The sequence below is a fragment of the Parus major genome, chromosome 28, assembly GCF_001522545.3.
Source record: "Parus major isolate Abel chromosome 28, Parus_major1.1, whole genome shotgun sequence".
NCBI classification, from domain to species: domain Eukaryota; kingdom Metazoa; phylum Chordata; class Aves; order Passeriformes; family Paridae; genus Parus; species Parus major.
In genome coordinates, this window is record NC_031797.1 from 3,226,889 (window position 1) to 3,250,480 (window position 23,592).

A 23,592-nucleotide genomic window follows, 5' to 3' on the forward strand; every position below is an offset into this window, starting at 1 on the left:
CGGCCGCCCACCCCCCTCCCCCAGTTCACCGTTCGGGCCGGCGGGAACGGCCGGAGCCGCCTGCGGGGAAGGACCTGGCCCGGGTCGGGAAGGGCCCGGAGGTCACCGAACCCCCTCCGGGAGTCCGTCCCGTCCCGGCTCCGGCGCTGATTTTGTCGCACTAAAAGTGTCCTGTCCCCTGTCACCCCGCCCCGCCGCTGTGTCCTCCCTGCCCCGGTGACACCTGTGGGAGGTGCGGGAGGAACCGTCAGGGTAGGTGGCCATCCCTGAACCCCCTTCCGTGAGGGGCCGGGCACCGGGCAGAGGGTTCCCCCGACCCCCGGGAGGAGCCGGGTGTTGGGGCACCGGGCAGAGGGTCCCCCCGGGTGGGTTGTGTTGTCCTGCACCGCTGACACCCGGAGCAGAGGTGGTGACACATCATGTGCCAGGCAGAATCCCGGTGGATGAAGGATGCCCCCGGGAGCTCTCGGTAGGCACCGAAGGCCTCAAACTTTTGTAGGCGAAAGCGAAGACGCGAGAATTGTTTCAGAAAACTCCTTCAAGGAAACTTGGTTCCAGCTCCCCAACGGCTGAACCCCCCTCTCCGGCCCGTGCTCCCGGGAGGGCGGCGGGGACACACCTTCCCACCCCGGCTGGGAATCATGAGCTCCTAGGGATGGAAAGTCACGAGAGGGACTGGGAGCTGCTCTGGTTCCACGGGGTGGCCTGACGGCCCGGAGATGACCTAACTCTGCAGGATCAAACTGGGCCCAGTCAAGGCCAATTGACTGGGAAGAGCCCCCGGCAGTGGGACCGGGTCGGAAACAAAACGAGTCCCAAACTGAGTGTGTCCCGTCACAAATTTATGTTTTTTTTCAAAGACATTCTGGAGCCAGGCCGGGATCTTTTGGCATCCAACTGACCTGGAAGCAGCTCTTAGGTTTGGTTTTCTTTTTTATTTTTTTCCTTCTGTTTTTTGGTTGTTTTTTTCTTTTTATTATTATTATTATTATTATTCATGTTTGTACAATCTTCTGGATATTTTTTTCCCGAGAAGGAGTAAAAGGGAGTGTTGGAAACTAACAAACAGGATTAAAGCCCTGAGCGCTTAAGGAAAAAACAGGTTAAGGAACTTAATCCAGGATGGATCTGCAGGAGCCCCAGCAGCTGGGAATGTTTGCTGAGAGTGAGCTGATGTCGGTGGGGATGGACACGTTCATCCACCGCATCGACTCCACCGAGGTCATTTACCAGCCCCGGCGCAAACGGGCCAAGCTCATCGGCAAGTACCTCATGGGAGACCTGCTGGGAGAGGGCTCCTACGGCAAAGTCAAGGAGATGCTGGACTCAGAGACCCTGTGCAGGAGAGCTGTGAAGATCCTGAAGAAGAAGAAGCTGCGCCGGATTCCCAACGGGGAGGCCAATGTGAAAAAGTGAGTAAAGAGTTCTGGGAGTGAAGGGGGTGAATTTGGTCCTTGTTTAGCAGCTGAGTTCCTGTGTTGTTTTAGCTGACAGCGTGGCTCTGCTGTGGAAGTGCTTCCTAATCCACAGGTATTTAGGAATCTCTTCCTCTGAACAGCAGCCAGCGCTCTGGGTGAGACTGGGCACAGGGAAGGGACAGGTTCCCAAGGACTGGGACAGTCTGGAATACACACTTTGGTGTCATTTAAAGCATAAATTTGTTTCTTAAAGCAATTCCTCTGTAAGGTCTCACCTTGCCCAGGTGCTGCTGGCTGGGAAAGATGAGGGGACACAAGTGTGCCTGGTGTCCTCACAGTCAGGGTTATTCCTGTACCTGCCCAGGTGTATTTTGAAGGCCCTGGAGCTCTCTGTGCTTGCAATTCCTTCTCCCACCCATGTGGAAGGTGCCTGGAACAGGATCCAATATATGGGGCACCCCCTGGGCACAGAAAGTTTTGGGTTTTTCCTTGGCTTCATTTCTAAGGTCCTTGAGAGGTGACTCAAGGCTCTCCCCAGCTGATTTCTGCGCCTGTAAAATGGAGCCAAGGGTTGTCAGCTCTCTGGTTACTCAGGGTACAAAGCCCTTACGGAAGTGAACCCCAGGAGAAGTCAGATGCGGGGCTGGATGCGTGGAGCTGGTGTGGGAACTTTCCTTTCCCTGGACCTCGCAGCAGCTGGGTCCCAGCCCTGCCAGGAGCTGCTTATCAGCCGTGCAGGAGCCTCTGCAGCCCAAACAACCCATGAGGGTTTATCTAGGCTGGGAGGGAGAACTCTGAGAGGTCGAGGAAACTCTTGTGGTGTTCTGCTGTGGGTGAGCCCTGACCTACAGAGTCCTGAGTGTATCATTCAGTTTGATTTCCCAGTTTAGCTGTGAGATATTTCACATCCTGTCCCAGCACTGCTGTCAGGGAGCTCTCTCACTTTGCCTTCTAACCTTTCTTGACAGCCTTGGCTGTGGAATAGTCACATCCCAAGGCTGGGACCTCCCTGTCTCTCCCTTCCTGGCTCAGGTTCAGGATGGAGCAAACTTGGTTAATGTGTAATAAAATGTTTCTTGTTTTTCTGGTGGAAGCTGAGAGCCCCGTCCCTGGGTCCTTCCACGGGCACATCCAGAGCTGCTACTGGGGAACATTTCCTCCTTAGGGAAGCTTTTAATGTAAATTAAGTAAAAAGAGTTTGCCCACATCAGGAGAGTTCCCTGCTCTCAGAGCCATGGGAATGCTTCTGCGTCCTGAGGTGAACTCCGTGGAAGTTTTATTCATGCTCAGAGTGGGGCTGTGAGTATCAGATGGGTCATTAAGGGAGTTATTAGAAGGGGTTTTCTGTGGACATTTCCTGGCTCAGCCCCACCTGCTACAAAACACCAAGGCAGATTTTAGGTCTTGGCTTGTACCCAGGGGTTTACTTTAGTTCAAGTTCCTATTTCTGTTCCCTCACCCTTTTCCCTCTGCCCACCTATCCATGTGCTTTATCTGCTGCTTCAGTGGGGAATTTTAAGGCAAACTGTTGTATTTTGTGGTCCCTTGGTGCTCTGAGCTTATCAGAACCCTTCAGCACTGCTGAGAGAGGGAGTGAAAGCTGTGTCTGTTCTGAGTGTGGAGATATGTGACCAAACCCAGGTGTCTGGGTGGTCAGTGTGGCAGGAACAAAGTGCTGTGGGTCTCCAGGTAGTGCTGGACAGACACTGACACAGTGTTTTAATGTCAACATGGCCAGACTGCACTGGAATCTCACTTTGGGCAGCTGTGTTAGAGCTGCTTTGAGGAGTTTACACCCAGAAACTGCTCCTGTGCACAGAACAGCAGGAAATCAGTTTGTGGGCTGGATCACATCATCAGGTTGTGCTTTCTCTCTTGGAATCTGATCACTGAAGTGGTTTCCAAAGGGAAAAGCTGCACGTGAGGCTTGGGATGTTGGGCAGAGGTGATTGAGCTACTGTGCTGATAGCAGGTCATCCAAAGAATTCCCTGGAAAACAGTTCCTAGACTGTGGCCCTTGGGTAATTCCACAAGCAGTAACACACAGGGAGTAATGAGAGTGCAGTAATGAGCTGTGGAGGATCACGCAGGTCCTGAGCTGGGCCTTGGGCACCTGGAGATGTTGGGCTGGAAATAAGATGTTAATGCCATTCTTGGGTCACTCCTTGCTGATTTCCCAGGCCACAGCATCATCCCTGCTCCAAACCTGTCTCCTGGTGTTCTGGAGACCAAGAAATTACAATTAAAATGTGTTTGGGACTTAGATCAAATCAAATTATTTTTCTCTACCCCAAAATACTCCACTTCTGCCCCAGGAAAATGAGCCCTGACGGGCTTTCTGAGTCTTGGAGAGGATGTTGAGGGCTTAAACTTGTAAGACACAGTTTCCTTAAATCTGTTGAGAAAATCTTCATTTCTCTTTAGAGCAGGTGGAGGTGGCTCAGTCAGGCAGACACTGCTGGATCTCATCCCTGCAAAAAAAAAAAAGGAGTTTAGTGGGATTGCCAAAAAGAGGCAGGAAAACCTGGCAGCCTGTGGCTGCAGCAGCAGAGGTTTAATAACGCCGTGTGCTAATAGCCTGACACGTTAATTAAGTGTTTGGGGCTCTGTGGGATCCCCTGTGCCCTGTGCTGTACTTACCACCTCGGCAATTGCTCAGGTTGGATTTTGTGCTCTGTGGAATTCCTTGGAGGGTTAACCTGGGTTATGGAGCTGTGCTGTGACAGTTTGTTCCTGGGGTCTGCAAGTCCCAAGCTGGAACCTCCAAACAGGGACAGCTTCTGCTGGAAGCCCTGGAGGCGTGGGCTCATGTGGGAATGGGCTGATCCCATCTCCCCCAGACACTGTTCCCCATGGAGCTGCGTGGCTCAAGGACTTCCCCTGCTGAGCTGGATGTTTGCTTGGGTTGAGAGGTGAAATGCTGGGACCTGTACTCCATGGAAGAGCAGAGGTTGTGGTGGATATAGAGCTTGGAATGCCAGACATCCTTGCAGGAGCAGGATGTGGATGGACCCTTGGGACTAGGAAAACAAAAAAGCGACACCGAGATCTTCCTGGCACTTCCATCCCTTGGGCTCACACAGTCCTGGAGCAGGTGCTGCACTTCCTAAGCTTCCAGGATGTTGTGGGAAGAACCTTGTGAACCAAAGGAAGGGAATGAATCTTTTGGCTGTGTTGCTGGGTTTTGTTTAGGCAGGAATGGCTGGGAACAAGCTGTAGGAGGAACGCTGGATCCCACAGTGGAGATGTCCAGGAAGGAGAATTTGCTTTCCAGCCTGCCTTTGGCATCTTCCAAAGTGGTGTGGCACATGGAACAAGGTGACAGCTTTGCTATTTACAGTTCTGAGCAAAACACCCCCTGTTATTTACCAGAGCAGGTACCTTGCAGGGGATAAGTCTTAATCCACCAGGATGAGCTTAATGGATCTGACAGAGCTCGAGTTAGAAGGTTTTTTCTCTCCTTGTCTCCCTCCAAGGGGGTTGTGCTTGGAAGCAGGCCTTGCCCTCTGGCAGTCTGTCTGGTCACTTGCAGTGGACTGTGGTGGGGTTTTGTTGTTAATTTTGGAAGAAAAAAAAATCCAATTTAGGCCTGTTGTGAAGAGGTGAGACCTATGTTCTCCTACTCCAGGGGTTTGCAAAGACAAACGGGATGGGAGGTGACTGGGCTGGCTGTCCCTGCTCCTCAGGCATTCCAGAGCAAAAGAGGGGCTAAAAATAGAAGGAATCTTTCCTCTGGGAAAAGGGCAGCTTGGCCTCTGCCCCAGGGGTGGGGGCACTGCCCTGGCATTTTGAATTGGTTCAAAAAGTCTTCTTGGGAGGGGGGTGGGGAATCATTACAGAAATTTGAGATATTTATTAGTCCGTTGAAGGTGGGAGGAATTAGTGTTTGTGCTTCTGAGCTGTGTTACAGGGAATGAGCTGTTTGGGTCAGGATTTTAAACGTGTTCCCAACATTTGGGCCTTAAAGCAGTTGTGTTTGAGTGTGTTTGCTCCCCTCTGGCAGCCCTGGTTGGAGCCCAAGGCCCTCTCCCTCCGTGCTGCTGGATCTCCTCAGCCCCACACTGACTGCAGTTCCTGTGCTAATTTAATCCACTTGAGCCCTTTGGTCATTCCTATAATTAGACTTGTCTGCCATGTCCACAGAACACTTGGGAGATTTGCTGTGGTATCCTGGCTCTCTGCTCAGCTCTTGGTGGTTTCTTCTAAATCCAGAGCTGAGAACAGAGTCTCTGGCCTTAACTTTGGTACTGAAATAATTCATACTGCTCAGGTTAGGATTCTCCTTGCACTCCAGCATCGGAGAAGCCTTTCCAAGGAGCAGCTCCTGGTTGTTGCTCAGCCTTTGTGCTGGCCTCAGCTCATTACTGGAGCTGCTAATTGTGCCTGTGAGGGGCTCTGAGCTGTCTTTGGGCAGGGGCTCTCATTTCCAAAGCTGTGCTTAGAATTCCTTGTAATGCTGTTTCCCTGAGGCTGAGCTGATGAAGTATGACCACACTGCTTAAAGCACTTGCCAAATGGCTCTGGAAGGGAGCTGAGAAGGAGAATTTGGGAGCTCAGCACAGCCCAGGATGGAGCAGCAGCAGAACAAAGTGAAAAGCAGGACTTGCACTGCCAGGCACCAACAGAACCACCCTGACCTGACTGTCCTGCTCTGCCTGTTTCTCCACAGCTGGCATCCAGTGGGATTTTGCAGGATGAGTTTAATGCAAAAGAGACTAAACTGTGGTTTGGGGCAGCTACAAGATCCCTGGAGATCAGAACAGCTGACAGAAGGTGACATTCAAGGGGCTGTTCCCTGAGCCAAGGGAAGGTGGCTCCTCACTGTTTTACCTTATTTTTTACCCCACAAACACAGGATTCAGTTGAGGTCTCTGTGCCATTCAGTCAAGTTAATTTTGTGTGAAATTTTGGAAGAAATGGAGTTGGAAATAATCTTTTCAAACATAACTTTTTCCTTGTCTCTTGCTGCAGGGAAATCCAGCTCCTGCGGCGATTACGGCACAAAAACGTCATCCAGCTGGTAGATGTGTTGTACAACGAGGAGAAGCAGAAAATATATCCTTTTGCACAGGGCTGTTGATCAGGTTTGAAATCCCACTGTTCCCTGCTCTAGTTCTGCTTTTGGGAAGGCCCTTTTGGATGTTTCTTAGGCTTCCATTTTTGCAGCTAAATTGCTTTCACTGCCGTTAACCATCCTGGCCACCTGGCAGACTTTCCACACAAACACAAATTCACACAGGCACTGATCAAGGCAATTTTATCCTCAGTTTGCTGGATTTTGTGTGACTCTGCCACACTGAGAGCACTTTTCCTGGAAGCAGTGTGGAAGTTCCTGGAGCTGATCCCTTGTAGCATGTGCTATAAACGGATGCTTTTATTTTTGACAGTGTTTTCTAACTACTGTCTTCTTATTACAGTACTCCAGAAAAGGAGTAATTTAATTGTGTGCGTTAATTAGATCAAACACTCTGCCACCAGATCATTAAGATAAAGCAGTGTGACAACTTCTGCTTGTGCTGTGGCCTCGACAGAGCGAGGGGACTGCAAGTCAATTACTGATAGAGAGATCCTGTTTAATTAGGTAGAAGGGAGGAGGCAGCATGGGGAAAAGGAGCCCGAGAGAGACATCGTGTGTCGGTACCAGGTGATGACAACCCAAAACCATCGATGGGAAATGGGATCTCTCCAAGGATGCTCCTTGCTGGACTTTCTGAGCAGTGCTGGTCCAGAGCTGGTTTTCAGTGCTTTTCCCCTGCAAGGCCAGGTCGACTTTATTTTTATCTGCTCCTACACTCTCACAAAGTTTGTTCCTCCCTGTGCTGATTCTGGAATTTGGAACTGGGAGCAGGAGTTCATCCATGATTTTGTTCAAACCCTTTCCCAGCTCCTGGCTGGCGCTGCCTGTGCTGCATGTCCTGGGCTGTGACAGAGCAGACCTTGAGCAGCCACACTGGGAACAGGTTTGGGAACGGATCCAGCAGAAAAGGCTGGATCCCTGAGGCTGCCCTGGGGGCAGGGCTTTAGTCATGCACAGGGCTGTGTTGGTTCCTTGCAGGAGGCAGAGTTGGGGTTTAGGGAGAGATGTCAACGTCCCCCCTTGGTGATAAAAAAAAATAAAAAATCCTCATTTCCAGACCAAGCATTGTGGGATTGGAAATTTGGGCTGTGGAAAGAAGGATTTTGTTCCCACCTGAGTGTTCTAATTGCAGTGCAGCCTTGAGCTGTTTGTCATAGAGTCACAGAATGGCTTGGGTTAAAAGGACATTAAAGCTCATCCCATTCCACCCCCTGCCATGGGCAGGGACACCTCCCACTATCCCAGGTTACTCCAAGCTCCATCCAACCTGGCCTTGGACACTTCCAGGCATCCAAGGGCAGCCACAGCTTCTGAGGAAACCTGTGCTAGGTTCTCACCATCCTCACAGGGAAGATTATTTTCATAATCTCCCATCTAAACCCCTCTGTGTCAGTGTGAAGCAATTTCCACTTGTCCTGTCACTGCATGCTCTTGTAAAAAATCCCTCTCCATCTTTCTTGTAGCAACTCACCTAATAAAAACCTTCAGTGATTTTCTGTGGGAAAGGGAAAGCTATGGTGACTGGATTAAAAATATCAACAGCTTTTAGTATTGAAGGGCTGTTTGCTGGCCTGCTGTGTCTGGGAGTGCAGAGCTGGTGGTGAATGGAGAGCTCATCCAGGCAGAAAATGAACCCAGTTCCACGAGCAGCATCCCAGGGATCCTGTTACCAGTGTGTACAGCTGAGCGTGGGAGCAGAACCCCTTGAGGAAGAGAACTGAGAGCTTGGGGCACCTGTAACAGATCTGCTCCAGCCTGGAAGGCTGTTCTCTAATCTGGCTGATCAACCTGAAGTGGATCAGTGACCAGGGAGGGGTGAGGAGCAGCCTGGCTGTTAATGACACCCAGGCAGGCTGTCCTTGAGCCTCTTTGCTCCCCAGGAGCTGGTCTGGATTATCTCCCATCACTGTTATTCTCCTGACAGTGGGAGAGTTGATGTCTTCCACATCACTCTGATAGAAGTAGTTCAGAGATTTCTTCCAGAGTAAGAAAGGGTAGGAATGAATTTTGGGAGTTCTTTCTTCTGTTCTTCCTTTTATGGATTTACCAAGTGTCTTTGTGCCCATCATAAAATCTTGTTTAGGGTATATTTGGGGTATTTTATTTAGAGTATTTTAGGGTCTCTCTGAAGAGCAGCTCATGGGGAAGGGAGCAGGAATTTAATGAGTTTTCAGTGTTTGGAGCTGGTAGATGGAACATGCTGGAAAGGGGCAGCAGAGTCTTCAGCCCAGATCTCACACAGGGCAGGAGTCTTCCTTCTGCCTCTTCTACCTCAGGTGGCTTCTTGGGGAAAAAGTAACTTATTTTGGGTTCAGGTTAAGAAGGCACCTGCCTGGAGGAATAACTGACCATGCTCAGGATTGCAGGAGAGCCCTGACAGCCTCTGCTCTGTCAGGACACTCCCCAATGTCCCAGGGTCTGTTCTCCCAGACCCCTCCAAGCCAGACTTTGCCTTCAAAAACCCAGGGAGAGGAGGAAACAGGCAGTCACAGCATCAGGCAGACTGGTTCCCATTTTTTGGCCCCAACATTAAAGCTTACAGAGATAAAAACTGGAATATGCTACAAGGGAACAAATGCTGCAAAGTGCCACCAGCTCTTGGCTAAACCTTTAATCTGTGTGGTTTCAAAAAGCTTCCCAACTCTCCAAGGATCCTTTTTCCTGCTACTGGAATACTCCTGTGGAGCTGGGGGTAAGCAGCAGCAGTTCCATAGAGCACACAACTGGGTGTTTGGGATGGGGAATGAGGAATAACCAACTCTGGGGAAGGTTTGGGGAGCTCAGTGTCACCTCATGTGACACCCAGGGCACTGGGGGAATGGGCTGCAGCTCTTCTGCCAAGCAGTTCCCAACTTTCTGTGCCCACTTCAGGGTGTCTCCCTGTTCTCTGTCATGCCTGTCAGATCTCCAGCTCTCCTGTGGAGTTCCCATCCTGTTCTGGGTCTGGTCACATAGCTGCAGATGCTCATTTGGCAGAAGGATTTTGCTGTAGGTGCTTTCCTGTCCTGTGGGAGCTGGAGGAGCATCCCTCAGTACCTGAGGAGTGCAGCCATTCCCTCTGGGACAGGGCTGCTGCCCATCTGAGGAATGTTTAACACTGAGGAGTGTTAAGAGCTTCCTTAACTCTGCCCTCACGTATATGGTGATGGAGTACTGTGTGTGTGGGATGCAGGAAATGCTGGACAGTGTGCCAGAAAAGAGGTTTCCAGTGTTTCAGGCTCACGGGTAAGTTTTGTTCCTCTCCCCACTGTGTTCTCTGGAGTGGAGAGCACGTTCTGCTCTGCTCAGGCTGTGTTTGAAGGCAATCCTGCCTTTGTGCAATAATTTCATATTTTACGGCCATACAAAAAAGTGAAAAGCTCTTGAAGTGGCCAGCAGGGATTGCCCTTAGATCCTGGAAGGAAAACCACCCTTCTGTTGATTTTTCTGTTATTTCTGTTTTACTTCTTGAGCTGCCCAACAGCCCCCCTGGAGTCCCTGTGCTCCTGCCTTGCCAAGGGTTGTGAGGGGGGAATCTCCTCACTAACTGAGGTCAAGCCACAATTCAGCATCAGGAAATATTTTAATGGGATGGATTAGGGATTGGCAGTATCCAGCATGATCTGGTAGCTGGGGTAGTTAGCTGGGATAAACTGGAGCCCCTTTCACTCCTCAAGGAAAGAAACCTGAAAATTCTGGCAATAGATACAAATACATTGTCAGGATCAAATCAGGGCAGAGCAGCAAACCTGTGGCAAGTACATAATTCTGTGGTCATATTTTCATTTTATTTTAAAAGATCTCTGAGATTACAGACAGCCTAAGTGAAATTCAGGCACATTAATATTATTTCTGGGTATTATGAGATGACACACTTGCCTCTACAACTGCCAAGCTGTGTGTGGGTTACGATGATGGCCCAGAGTCTCTGAGTGCAGCAAAAAGCTCCTTTCTACTGGCTAAAAGTGTTTGATTTTTTTTTCCCCTCTACCTCTCTCTGCAGGTACTTTTGTCAGCTTATAGATGGCTTAGAATACTTGCACAGCCAAGGGATTGTCCACAAGGATATAAAACCGGGGAACCTCCTGCTAACAACCAATGGGACACTAAAAATATCCGATTTAGGCGTAGCAGAGGTATGTGAGAAGCACAGCAAAGTCAGAATGGGACATTGTAGATTGAGGTCACCTCTGTGGTGTCATTGATTTATTGTGCATTTAGGCTTTTGTTCTGTTGCACTTGTAGAGTGCTCTGAGTGACTCTGAATATTTATTGCGATTGGCAAAGCACTTCTTTTGGTAACAGCATGAAACCTCTGCTCAGGAAGCACAGAGAAGAAAGATGTCAATCTTGGATGAGCCCAAAAGTGGGGGAAAATGAGGATAAGCAACATAACCTTATCCTTCTTTTTATATGGAGACTGTCTTAGGTAGGAGAGATGAGAGACTTGTCACTGTGGTGTGTGGCAGCTGTGGTGGCACGATCTCATCATCTGTAGATGTTCAGTAGAGGAGTTTTCCCCTTTTGTTTCCCAGGTGGAACTTTTCCAGGAGTCACAGTTTGTTTTCCTTGGAAGCCTGACACTGTTTGTTCTCTCCTGCCACAGGCATTGCATCCGTTTGCAGAGGATGACACGTGCAGGACGAGCCAAGGGTCGCCAGCATTCCAGCCCCCAGAAATTGCCAATGGCCTTGACACCTTTTCAGGCTTTAAAGTCGACATCTGGTCTGCAGGGGTGACGCTGTGAGTGCCCAGGAGCCCCCAGGAACTTCCTAACTAATGATACCCTGAGATAGCTCAGTCCTGGCCCAGCTCTGTCATCGCTGCTCTTGTGTGGTGGGGGGAGCTGAGAAGGGGTGCTGCTCGCTCTGTGGGTGGGTTTATGCTCCCCAAAGTACCTGTAATTCTGCACAAGGGGATCTTTGCTCTCCACAAGTGACTCTGCAGCTGTTGCTCAGCCCCCAGAGGCACAGCCAGGGCAGTAACAGAAACCACAAGTATCTCCAGTATTTATTTTTAAGTTTTTGCTGTCCCACACTGTCAGGGAGATGTCCTGGTGGTTTTGACCCCTGTGAATGAAAAGCTGTGATGAAGGCAGGCTAAGCTTAAAGAGGTTTTGCACATATTGCCAAATACTCCTCTTGGTTTCCTCTTGACTGCTTTTGGCTTACATGGTCAGGTAAGAACTGAGTATCTGTGTGCTGCTTCTCATCCTGCTTCTCCTGCCTTCACAGATACAACATCACAACGGGTCTGTACCCTTTTGAAGGGGATAATATCTATAAATTATTTGAAAACATCGGGAAAGGCGACTACACAATTCCAGAGGATTGTGGTCCTCCACTCTCAGACTTATTGAGAGGTGAGTCTGGTTACAAAAGGGTAACATTTATAGATACAACAACTCCTCAGCTTGCACAGTGCCAGAGCTTCCTTCCAAGTGTCCTGTGAGGATATGGGATCCTGTGAGTCAGGGAGGTTGTACTTGCAGCCTTACAGAACTCTGTCACATCTTCAGCACTGGTGTTTTCCTGAATCCTCTGACCCTCTGCACAGCTCACAGCCACTCCTGTATAGAGTTGGTTCTTGCATTGTTTCCTGTGCTCTGAGAAACCTTTACATCTAAAGACAAAGCCCACAAGAGGTTAAATTTAAGATGGCATAATAGCATTGCTGCAGGTTCAGACAGTGAGAGCACTCAGATGCTGTGTCCAGGCTTTCCCTAATGTCACACACTGAGTGCTCAGGGTCTGCTGTCCCTCCTCATCAACCTCTGCTCTGGACTTACTTGTCTCAGTCCCATTTGTCTCCTTCCCCCCACAATTTCAGAGCTGCATGATGTTGGAGCAGTGACGGGTGCTCAGTTGCACAGCAGACCTGGGATAGGACCACGAGTGACACTTTCTGGGGAAAAAGTTGTGGGGTGCTCTGGTTTATTTTACTCCCGTCATTTATTGCAGCAGTTTGAGGTTTAGTGCAGAGCAGTCTCTGCCTGTGGGAGCTGAGTGGTCAGGCAGGACAGCAGTTGTGCTGTGGGCAACCAGCAGCATGGTGAGCCCCTTTGGCAGGAGCTGGGATGTGATTCCAGCCTGTGGGAGAGCCTGACCAGCATTCCCAGTGCCTCCTCAGCAGCAGAAGAGGCAGATGCATCCATGCTCCTCAGCCCTTGGCTCATCCTTTCCTTTCTCTTCAGCTCTTTGTGAGGACTCAGCCCCCAAATGTGGGATGTTTGTTTCACATTGGTTTTCCTGGTTCTTGTGCTCTGTGGGGTTGGTGAGGGGCTGGGGGCACTGAGTTCCTCCCTGCTGGCAACGTGTCAGCTCTGCAGGCCCCGTGCTCCTGGTGCAGGGACACGGCTCTGGCTCAGGGCATGGACAGGGCTCTGGGCTTGGTTCAGGGACACAGCTCCTGGCTCAGGACAGGGACACAGCTCCTGGCTCAGGACAGGGACACAGCTCCTGGCTCAGGGCAGGGACACAGCCTTGGTGCAGGGACACAGCTCCTGGCTCTGTGCAGGGACACGGCTCCTGGCTCAGGGCAGGGACACAGCCTCGGTGCAGGGACAGGGTTCTGGGCTTGGTGCAGGGACATAACCTCGGTGCAGGGACACAGCTCCTGGCTCTGTGCAGGGACACAGGTCCAGGCTTGGTTCAGGGAAACAGGTCCAGGCTCAGTTCAGGGACACAGGTCCAGGCTCAGTTCAGGGACACAGGTCCAGGCTCAGTTCAGGGACACAGCTCCAGGCTCAGTTCAGGGCCCCAGCTCCTGGCTCTGTGCAGGGCCCCAGCTCCTGGCTCTGTGCAGGGACACAGCTCCTGGCTCTGTGCAGGGACACAGGTCCAGGCTCAGTTCAGGGACACAGGTCCAGGCTCAGTTCAGGGCCCCAGCTCCAGGCTCAGTTCAGGGCCCCAGCTCCAGGCTCTGTGCAGGGACACAGCTCCAGGCTCAGTTCAGGGACACAGGTCCAGGCTCAGTTCAGGGNGACACAGCCTTGGTGCAGGGACAGGGTTCTGGGCTTGGTGCAGGGACATAACCTCGGTGCAGGGACACAGCTCCTGGCTCTGTGCAGGGACACAGCTCCTGGCTCTGTGCAGGGACACAGCTCCTGGCTCTGTGCAGGGACACAGGTCCAGGCTCAGTTCAGGGCCCCAGCTCCAGGCTCAGTTCAGGGCCCCAGCTCCAGGCTCTGTGCAGGGACACAGGTCCAGGCTCTGTGCAGGGACACAGGTCCAGGCTCAGTTCAGGGACACAGCTCCAGGCTCAGTTCAGGGCCCCAGCTCCAGGCTCTGTGCAGGGACACAGCTCCAGGCTCAGTTCAGGGCCCCAGCTCCTGGCTCTGTGCCGGCCGTGCCGGCGGCAGGTGGTGCTGTCAGTCCGAGTTCTTCCGCTGCCGCCGCCGGGGCTCCCCCGGCCCCTCGGCACCAAGGAGCTGCCAGACCCCCGCAGCCCCCCTCAGAGGCTATTTTAGCTTCCCTGGCCCCATGCCAATGATGAAATCAGTTATTTCCATGTGTTTCCAAAAGCATTAGCCAGCTTTAGCAGCTTTCCGAAGGCGTTACATAAGGCAGCGCTTCCAATGGCGTTCGGCACAGCCGGGATCCGGCTGCTCTGCTGAGCCCGACACGACGAGCTCATGGCCTGATGTGCTTCACCTTGTACCTGCCAGCCCCGGGGAACAGTGGCCTGAGCTCCGTGTGGCATTTGGCTTCTGACTGCTGACTCCAAATGTGGCCTTTTAATGAGCTGGGAATCGCCCAAATGGAGCAAATCCCGCAGTCCTGTTGGTCCAGCAGCTGCTCTCCTAAAGCATCCAGCAGAGCTTCTTGGAGGTTTGTGATCAGCCTCTCAGCTGCACTTAGTGCTTCCCCCAGGGAAAAGGAGCGTGGCAGTTTTCTCTTTTCCTGTGCTGAGGATATTGACAGCTTAAAATCTTGTGCTTCATTAGCACAATAAATCCCCTCCTAGTTCTCTTCCCACCCCTGCGTGAGATCTGGAGCCAGAATTACCTGCTCTTCCCTCTGCCTGATTTTACATGGAGGAACCTTGAATCTGGAGTCCTTTGTCCATCTCTTATAGCCTGAGTCTCTTCTTGCATCCTCACTGCTGTCAGTTTGTCTGTCTGCATCCCTTCTGTGCTTGTGCACCACAGAGGTGGGAGTTGAGTGGGTTTGGTGAGGAGAGGAGCTTGTCTGGGAGGAGGTGGCTACACCCCTTTCCTTCAGGAAAGTGGGAAGACCTAAGGATCCCTTTTCCTGTCCTCTCTCCCACCTGAGATCAGTCTCCCACGCCTCATTTTGCTGTGTACAAGCTGCTACATTGCAAAAGCTGGCAAAACCTTCTGATATTCCACTTGCTTGGTGTAAGACACATTTTCCAGTGGCCAGCATGCCAGGTGGCCTCGAGGCTGATAAATTTTGGGGTGGGATTGCCCCAGCTCTGCCTGCTCTGGAGGCCTGAGCAGCTCCCCAGCGTCTGCTGAGGCCCAGGGCTGAGCCGTGCAGTGGTGGCACCACGTAGCTATGGTGACAAACCTGGATCCTTTATTTAGTTCCTGCTGTTCCTCCCAAACATCTGCATTTCCTGGTCGGTGCCCACTCCTCCTGCAGCAGGCTGGAGCTGAACCCACAGCCTGTGGATACTGTCAATGGCTGTGTTTGTGTGAGCAGCACAGACACCCCCAGCTCAGCTCTGTCGCTCTGGCGGTTTTGTCTCATCTTTGTGTTGCTTTGAAAGGCTCTAAAAGCCCTCACAGGGCTGTGAGCGCCTGCTCTGGGTTTGAGTGAGACAGAATTCAGTGCAGCAAAGTGCTCATTTCCTCTGTCTGCCAAGGCTGTGCTGACCACAGGCCCCACAGCCGAGCTGTGAAGCAAACACAAACACACTTTGTAAGGATTTCTCGTTCTTCTGTTGACTACTTTTGTAGTGCATCTTTACTTTTTCTTCCCCTTGAGCTTGTTCTTATCTTTGTTCCCCTTTTCCAGAACAGCAGAGTTTAGAGGACTTAAAGCTTCAGTGGTATTTGGCTTGTAAAGAGACTTGCATGACAGTATATCCTCCAGATTAGTTGGGATGCTGCTCCTCGTTTTGTCTCCCTAATCAGGGATGAAGCTTTATTTATACTCTTCAGGGATGGAAAGAAGGGCTGGTGCTGTTTTGTGTGTGCAGTCAGGAGAGATGTGTCAGAGTGGAAGAGTTTATAAATAACCTTAAGGTTCATCTGGCAGCATTTGCCCATGTCTTATCAACTCTTGTGCACTTTGCTTCTGGACCAGAAAAATGCACAAAGTCAGCTTTCCTCCTTCTGCTCTAATAGACTTTTACTGGAAGAGGAAGCTCTGAGGCTGCAGCTCTGCATTAATCAGCATCTGGATTGATTTCCAAGCCCTGTGACCTGGTGGTTGGATCCTCAGCAGTTTGTTTTCTCACTTCCATGACCTTTCCTTGCTGGGACAGTGAGAGGCTGTGTCCTGGTGAGAGGGGGATGCTTTAATTCTGCTGTGGCAGGAGTCCCCAAGGACTGCCACATCCAGAGGCCTGTCCTGGATCACAGGCTCGAGATTTGCCTGCAGAGGGAGTTTGTGGCCAGAACAGCCAGCTGAGTGCAGGCAGAGGGAGAAGTCCTGCCTCATTTACAGACTGGCCTCACACTGCTTTTACAGTGGTTGTTAAATGTTGATCCAAGTTGGAGACTGAAGTGGAATCCAGGTTGAGTTCATTACCCTTGCTGTTGGATTTCTTCCTGCTTCTCCAGGCCCACACCTGAGACTGTCCTGTGTTCTGAACTCCAGGAATTCTGCCCTGGAGCTGTGCCAGTCCAGGATCACTGAGTGTGTGGGCTCAGGGCAGATCCATGATCTCCAGTTTCTGGGTTGTCACTTGATGTGATTTGAAAGGGTTTTGAAGCTGTTGATGTGCTGCAGAGGACACGATACCCCGGTCTGGCCACGACTGTGTGGAGTCTGTTCTTATCAATTTAATACCTGATAATTCTCAATGAGAGGACTTCATATTTTAGGAATAATTTCCTCATGGAAAGATTTGTCAGTCATTGGAAAGGGCTGCCCAGTGAGGTTTGGAGCCCCTATCTCCAAGGAACCACCTGCACATGACGCTCAGCGCTCTGCTCTGTGTGACAAGTCAGGGATCAGCCACAGGTTGGACTCGGTGATTCTGTGACACCCCTGTAAGGGCACAGCAAATCCTCTGGGAATACTGGGGAGCAGAGATTGGAGTTGGGCCTCCTGAAGTGTTCCCTGGCACAGCCTCTCCCATCCCTGCTCACAGATAAACTCCAGGGAAGTCTTTACCCTAAATGGCCGCAAGCGGCGGCTGCTGCGGGCAGACGCTCCGGGATGACTTGCCTGGTGAATAGAACATGATGTTTTGTCTTGCTGAAGCCTCTCTTCAGTGCAGGACTTGAGCCACAGAGCTGCCACGAGTGACTCAGAGCTGAGTGCATGAATGTACATTTTCAGCAAGGGCACTTTCCGTTTTCTTTCAAATGTTGCCCCAAATGCGGTCATTTTTCATTGAAGGAAAAATTCCTTTCCCTCCATTATTCTCATTCTGCCTTTTTAATGGCTTGAGAGCAACAGCTCCCTGTGCCATGGTTGTTTGTGACTACTGTTCTTGGGCCTCTTTTAATCATTTACCTTCAACTTCTCCTCCTGCTTGTACTGGTTTCATCTGGTAAATGCCTTAAATTTCAAAAACACCTTCAAGTGTGGTTTTTAAATAAATCAATGGGGGGAGTGGGTGGTGTCCTGACTTCTTGTTTCTGACTACACTAATAAGAGAACCCAGTACTTGCTCTTGTCCCCTAAACTTCATGTGAGAGCTCTTTGCAGCCCTATTTCTTAAAAAGAAAAAAAAAAGTCAACTCATTTGGGCAGCTCAGCTGTGAAACTGTCTGATCATCTTATTAATAGGTTCTTTAATTAGGTGTGGGATTTTATTTTTTTTTTTTCCTCTGAACTTATTTCTTTTTCTGTAAGGTGAAGAGAAATTCCATCTGAACGTGAGAAAACTCCTTTGCTGCAAGGGTTGAGCTCTGGAATATGTTGGAGTGGTGGTGGTGGGGGGAGGTTTGTAGAGTTTCCATCCTCAAAGACCTTCAAAACCAAGTCCAAACAATCTAAAACTCTGAGGAATTGGGCTCTGAGGACTCTGAGTGCCTCGAGTTCCTGAGCCAGGAGCCTGCCCTGTGACCTGGAGAGCTCTTCCTGGATTGCTTTAACCTATTTCTTGTGATGTCATGTGGGTCAGTAGTGATCCCATCCGCCTTAAAGCTCTTAATGCTGTCACCAGCATGGATAAACCTTCCCAAATTGCCAGGGCAAAGTGTATTTTGGATTCTGGCAGCAAAATAACTTCAAGTTTTTCCCCACTGTACTGTCCTATCCCCTCGCTTTGCCCATGTCCTGATCTGATGTGATATGAACAGACTGACAGGGCAGATGTTCTGGAGCAGCTTTTGGTATCACATGTGCTGTGGTGATTTATCTCTTTGATGACCTTTGAATTGTAGGATCTCACCTGCAAGGCCCTTGCAGCTTCCTGCTTGTACTAGGATGTCTTTCCATCCCTCACTTCTCAAGTGTCCACTCAGATGTGTTCTCAGTGTGTCCTTGTCCTGGCTCTCCCCAGCACTCTGCACTGTTTGCTCCTGTCCTGATTCTCTCAATTCCTGTTTGACAGTGAGTGCTGCTTTCCAGAATTTTCTGGTTGCTGGAGATGGGTTCCTCCTTTTCCAGCCCATCTCCAAACCCTCATTCTTCGTACAACCTTCGTGCAAGACTTGACAGTGCAGGAGCAACAGGGGATCATCCAGTAAAAGCAAAATTCCTTGTAGTGTTCAGCCAGGTTTTGTTAATGTTCATTAGGTGAATAAATTCCTGGAACCTTCATTGGAGAATCTCTTGGATGCTGCTGGATGAAACTCTCAGGGTTCCATTGGCTCATTTCTGAAGAATATGGCAAAATTTGCTCCTTCCCTTCTGCTGAGCTGTGAAGCTTCTGAAAGGCAGTGGAGCAGAGTGGGCATCCCAGGAGGCTGTTTAAGGAATCCTCCTCCCTCTTTCCCAAAGAGAATAGGGATGAGCAGCTTTTCCTCTCCCCACTCTGCTTACCACCCACCCCAGCTACCTCAGCAGATGATCCCAGAAATCCAAGTCCTGGCCAGGGCACTGGGATGGGCAGCAGGATGATTTTTTTGTTTTGTTTTGTTTTGTTCTGAGGCTGCACCTCAGAATAGAATTCTAGAATTCCACTAGACCAGAGGATCTGGGGCACTGAGCAAGTGGTCCCACACTGTGCCTGAGGCTTTGGCTCTTCCATGGAGGAGGTTTAATGGAATTAGCTCTGAAATGCTAAATCTTGGAGACTTTCTTGGAGCTGTGATTGAGGGCTGGACAAACCTCAGTCCCTGCACTGGGAGGGAGGGAAGGGCTGTATCTGCCTTGCTGGTGGGAAGCTGAGGAACAGACTGGAACAGGTCAGCAATGGGATTGGGATTTTATGCTGAGTTTCCCGTGGCCAATGGAGCAAATCCTGCCTGGAGCTGCCAGGACTTGACACAGCATGGCTGTCGAGGAGGGAGGGGGAGGGAAGGGCAGAGCTTTGTGCTTCCTGCCTTTGACTCAGCTGAGTGTCTGTGATCACACCTGGACTTTTTTCCTTCTTTTCAGGAATGCTTGAATACGACCCAGCCAAGAGGTTCTCAATACAGCAGATAAGGCAGCACAAGTGAGTGTTACCAGTCCTTCTCTTCCTGCTCCTCCTGTACCTGTGCTCCTGCTCTCACCTTCTGTTTCCTTTTGACAGCAGACACATGGAAGTCACTAGATCTCCTTCCTCCAGCTCTGCTGGGGCTCTGGCAACCTCCACTTGGCTTTTTTTCCTCCTATTAGAGCATCCGGTGAAGCACTGGAATTGCTAACCAGTAAATAAGGAATATGTTGGAAGTCTGTTTGTGGCGTGCCTGCTTCTGGATAATTAAGGGTTCTGGATAATTTTTTCCAGAGGCCAGCAAGTACTAATGGAGCAGAACAGGAGGTCCTGAAGGCTGTGTTATTGAAGTAGGACTGTTCAGCAACGTGTGTTAGTTCTGGCCAGTCTGGGGACAGAAATATCCCCTGGTATTTGCTCCATATGGAGTCAGTATGTGGAAAAGCATTCCAGGACAATAGGAAATTTTTTTTTTTCTTTCTTTTTAATATCACAGTCCTCCCTCCCCCATATCCTCCCCCATTTTCCGTGCCATAGTCAGGGGGGGAAATGCCCCGTTATCACTGAGGGTTTTTTTTAAGGATCTGTTTGAACACGCTGGCTCCGAGCAGAGATTTCCTGGGCGGATAAAAGTACAAGAACAAAAAGCATCATGAGGCTGCTTCACTGCGGAGGCTGCATTAGCTTATCTCCTCTTGGAATGGGAAGTGCTTCTGAGGACAGGCAGAGCTGCCTCTGGACTGCAGCTGCTCGTCCTGTGAGCCTGCCCAGATCCTTTTGGGAGCTGTAAAAGCAAGGATGTGATCCAGGGTGGTGCTGAGCCCAGTCCATGCTGCAGGAGCAGCTCCAGAAAAGCAGGTCAAAAGCCAAAAGAGGTGGGGGTCCCTGGGAGGTGCCCAAGGAGCCACAGCCAGAACCTGAGAGGCCTGAAGTGCATTGGGGTTCCACAGAGAGCGGATGGGACCAGCTCCAACAGGGATTGGAGGGACCAGAGTGCAAGCAGGGCTGGAGGGGCAGGGTTGATGGAGCTGCCCAGGCAATTAATTAATTGTAAGGATGACTCTTTTGTAGTAGCCAAGCCCTGTGCCTGGGTTGTTTCAGGGGCTCTGGGTGCTGATGGGTGCAGGCGTCTTCCACTCGAGGCTGCCTTTCCCTGCACGTGCCTCTCAGTACCAGTGGCCATGACCAGAGGGGATCAGCCTGCCATGCTTTGTCAGGAAGCACTGCAAGGAAGCAGGAATTAAGTCTAGGGAGTCATCTGTAGGTGTTAAGAAAAGCACTAAAAGCACTTCCCTTCCTGTGGCTGCAGCGGCCAGCCCTGAGCTCAGGAACTGCCCTGGGCCCTCATGGGTCACTGCTGGGTGATGGAGCTGGTTCCCCAACCCCAGATACTCCATTTTACCCTCTTCCCACGTGGCAGTGATTTTTTGTGTCAGCATTGCCCAGCTGGAAGCACAGAGGGGTCTCCAGAGACGCTGCCTGTAGTTAGAAATCCAGAGAAACTGGAGCACGCCTCTGGCACGGGGCAGCCACCGAGCTCCTCAGCTGCTGTGCCAAGGCTTTTCATCCCACAGCACCAAGAGGGGCTGAGGAAAGGCTCTACCTGCAAACCCAGGAGCATTTCCAAGGCTTAGGCTCTTATTAGTTTTGTGTGAGCTTAGCCAGTGCTTCTTAACAGGCTTTTCTCCCCTATTAGTAATTGCCTCCTTCCTCCTGCTGTGGCATCTAGTAATTACATCAAGCACAGCAGAGCTTGCGGCCTGGGCCTTGGATGTGTCTGTCCAGCTTCTTTTTGTGCTAAAGAATCCAGAGCTTGGTTCTCCTGCCTTTTCTTTAAATAGAAGCTTAGCCCTGATGCTTAACCTGACCCTGTTTTTTTCTGTGTAAATGGAACACAGCCGTCAGGACAGCAGGCAGCCATTCGGGTATTGGCAGAGGGGTTTGGGAAAGCACTTTAGTAAGAAGAGGTTTGATTTCTAGAACCCTTAAATTTCATCTGTTGGGGGGGAGTAAATCATTAATGATTGTGGGTTTCTCTCTACTCCTCCTCCCAAAAGCATGTGCTAAAGGCAGGAACTAAATCAGAGAAACATCAAGCAACTTCCCCAGGCTGCCCTGCTGGGATGGATCCCGTCTCAAACCAGAATCACCCCGTGCCTTTCCATGCTGCTGGAAGTCTCCTTTTATGTCTTTGAGCTGCTGTTCCCAGGGACTCACTCATATGGACAGTCAGGATCATCAAAGTGCTCTGAAATCAGCAGGAGCAGCCCCCAGGCAGCAGTTTTGCACTCAGGCTGCTGGACCAGGCTCGTGTCAGGATGGTGGGGACAGTGTTCCCCTGCCCTGTGGGAAGGGTGATCCCAAGGGAAGCGTCACAGGGCAAGTGTCCTGCAGCCACAGAGTTCAGGATCCATCCTTCCCCACTTCACCTTCCATGAAGCTTGAAGGCCCTTGCAGTGGGGTCAGGGATAAAATCAGTGGTTCAGGGGCACAGAGACATCAAGGGAGCACAGAGTGCTATTCCAGAGCTGCAGGGAAGGCATCCAGGCAGCCCAGCAATGGTAATCCAGCCATTCCTCCCATTATTCCTGTCAGCTATTCCAAATGCTTTTGGCCTGCAGCAGCCGAGGAATGCTGGAGGAAGAGTCTGCTGAGTTTCATCCCTGCCAGCTGCCTTCCTCCCTCCTCACTCCTGCAGCTGAACTGCATCAAACTCCTGTCTCTGCACTTTTACTGGAGTGGGACAAAGCAAAATGCTGCTCTGTTCAACCCAGTCTGTGCAGAGCAGACCTGGAGCTGGAAATTGAAACGAGTTAAACTTCTCCCAGCCTGTCATCTCAGAGCTTAGGAACTGCTAGAAGTCAACCCCTGAATAGCAGTGGAAGAGCCTGAAAACCTGCTTTCCCTTGAAGGATCCGAGTGGGATGATGTTCAGTGAAAAACCAGTGCTGGTAGCTCAGTTCTGTGAATATTTGGTGCTCCTGGGATGGGGATTGTAGGGCAGGGAAGAAAAGCTGCAAAGAGCCAGGGAGCTGCAACCTCCTCCCTATGGATTATCCACCACCTCCCCTCTGCCCTGTGCTTTTGCTGGAGGGCTTCCTGCTCATACATTGTGTTTTGTTACTAATTCACTGACCTGCTGCAGCACTTAAAGTGATGAAGTGGATGCAGAATTCTACCTCTGTCCCTTGTTTCCAAGGCAACCATCTTCCCTTCCCTCTCCACAAGTGTCACACTTAATTTGTTCAGGCGCAGATCCGATTGCAGGAGTTCATAGCACGAGAGGGGAGGCACTTCCACCTTTTATTAGTGGAGGTGCAAATTAACCTGCAGGGCTGGGGTCTCCTCCTGCCCTCCTGGAGCTGCTGTGCTGCCTTCCCCAGCACCTGTGGGGTTTGGAGTGTGGCTCTGGCATGCTGTGCTGTTCAAACCTGGGTACCAAACCCCTTGGAAATCTGTGTGGTGCTGCTCAGGGCTCATTTTCAGGGGCTGGCTGTGCTCCTGGGCTGCCTTTGAGGGAGGTGGGGGGTGCTTCTCTGAGCCTCTGCTGTTGCCTGTACACTTGTGGGCTTTCCCCATCCCTTCTCTGTAGTGCTAGGTAGTGATTTCCCCTCAGCAGGACACAAAGGAGCATTCCTCTTCCTTCCTGAGGTACCTGGCTCAATCTTCTCGACCCTCTGGCAGCACATGGAAGGGATCTTTCCTTCTCTTACCCACATTCTGCAAATCACTTTCGTAATGTGTGTTAAAGGACTGAATCTCCAGAACTCCTTGTAGGAGTCTGAGCCATCCCTGCCACTTTTAGTGGTCCTAGCTGGGGGAAACTGCTGGTTTCACACTTGTGTTTGTTCTGAACCTGACTGAAGAGCTTGGACATCTCTTGATCCAACAAGAGCTGGAGCAGTGATTGCAGGGACATTGTTGGCGTGTGTTGCCTTTCCCTGGGACATTTTGTGCCTTCCACAATTGCCTGTGAGGGAGCTGAGCTAAACTGGAACTTTGTTCATTGCTGCTTGTGGTGACAGTGACCTTCCAGGGAGCTGGAGGCCCTTACATGGCATCACAGGAGGTGGAGAATCGCTCGTCCTGACCCTGGCTGGCAGGGCAGGGATCTGCAGCTTGGCATCTGCTCTCAGAGAAAACCATCCCTGTGCAAACCAAGCCAACTGCAATGTTTGTGACCCAAATGGGAAGTGAATAGCTGGGAGTGTTGGAAAGCTGCAGCTGTGCTTACAAGATTCTTATTTTAACCTTGCTTATACCAGGACTTGAAAAGAGCAGAGGGAGGACTTGTGATGGGAGATCTGAGCTTGGGAGCTGCAAACCAAGCACTGGGCTCATTAAGCACTGGGCAACCCACATTCCTCTTTTTCCTTCAGTCCTTGACCCTTG

The 23,592-nt window shown here is 50.8% G+C and overlaps 1 protein-coding gene across 1 annotated transcript in view; it reads left to right on the top strand.

Annotated features, from left to right (window-relative positions):
* The first annotated feature begins 17 nt into the window (after window positions 1–17).
* Window positions 18–23,592, top strand: part of STK11 (serine/threonine kinase 11) — a 31,675-nt gene continuing 8,100 nt past the window's right edge. Inside the window, exons 1-8 of the mRNA XM_033520150.1 lie at window positions 18–919; window positions 1,037–1,412; window positions 6,390–6,473; window positions 9,631–9,720; window positions 10,478–10,610; window positions 11,081–11,217; window positions 11,709–11,836; window positions 19,161–19,218. Of these exons, the coding sequence (XP_033376041.1) occupies window positions 1,123–1,412; window positions 6,390–6,473; window positions 9,631–9,720; window positions 10,478–10,610; window positions 11,081–11,217; window positions 11,709–11,836; window positions 19,161–19,218 (920 nt within the window). The 5' untranslated portion in view covers window positions 18–919; window positions 1,037–1,122. The remainder of the gene's footprint in view (window positions 920–1,036; window positions 1,413–6,389; window positions 6,474–9,630; window positions 9,721–10,477; window positions 10,611–11,080; window positions 11,218–11,708; window positions 11,837–19,160; window positions 19,219–23,592) is intronic.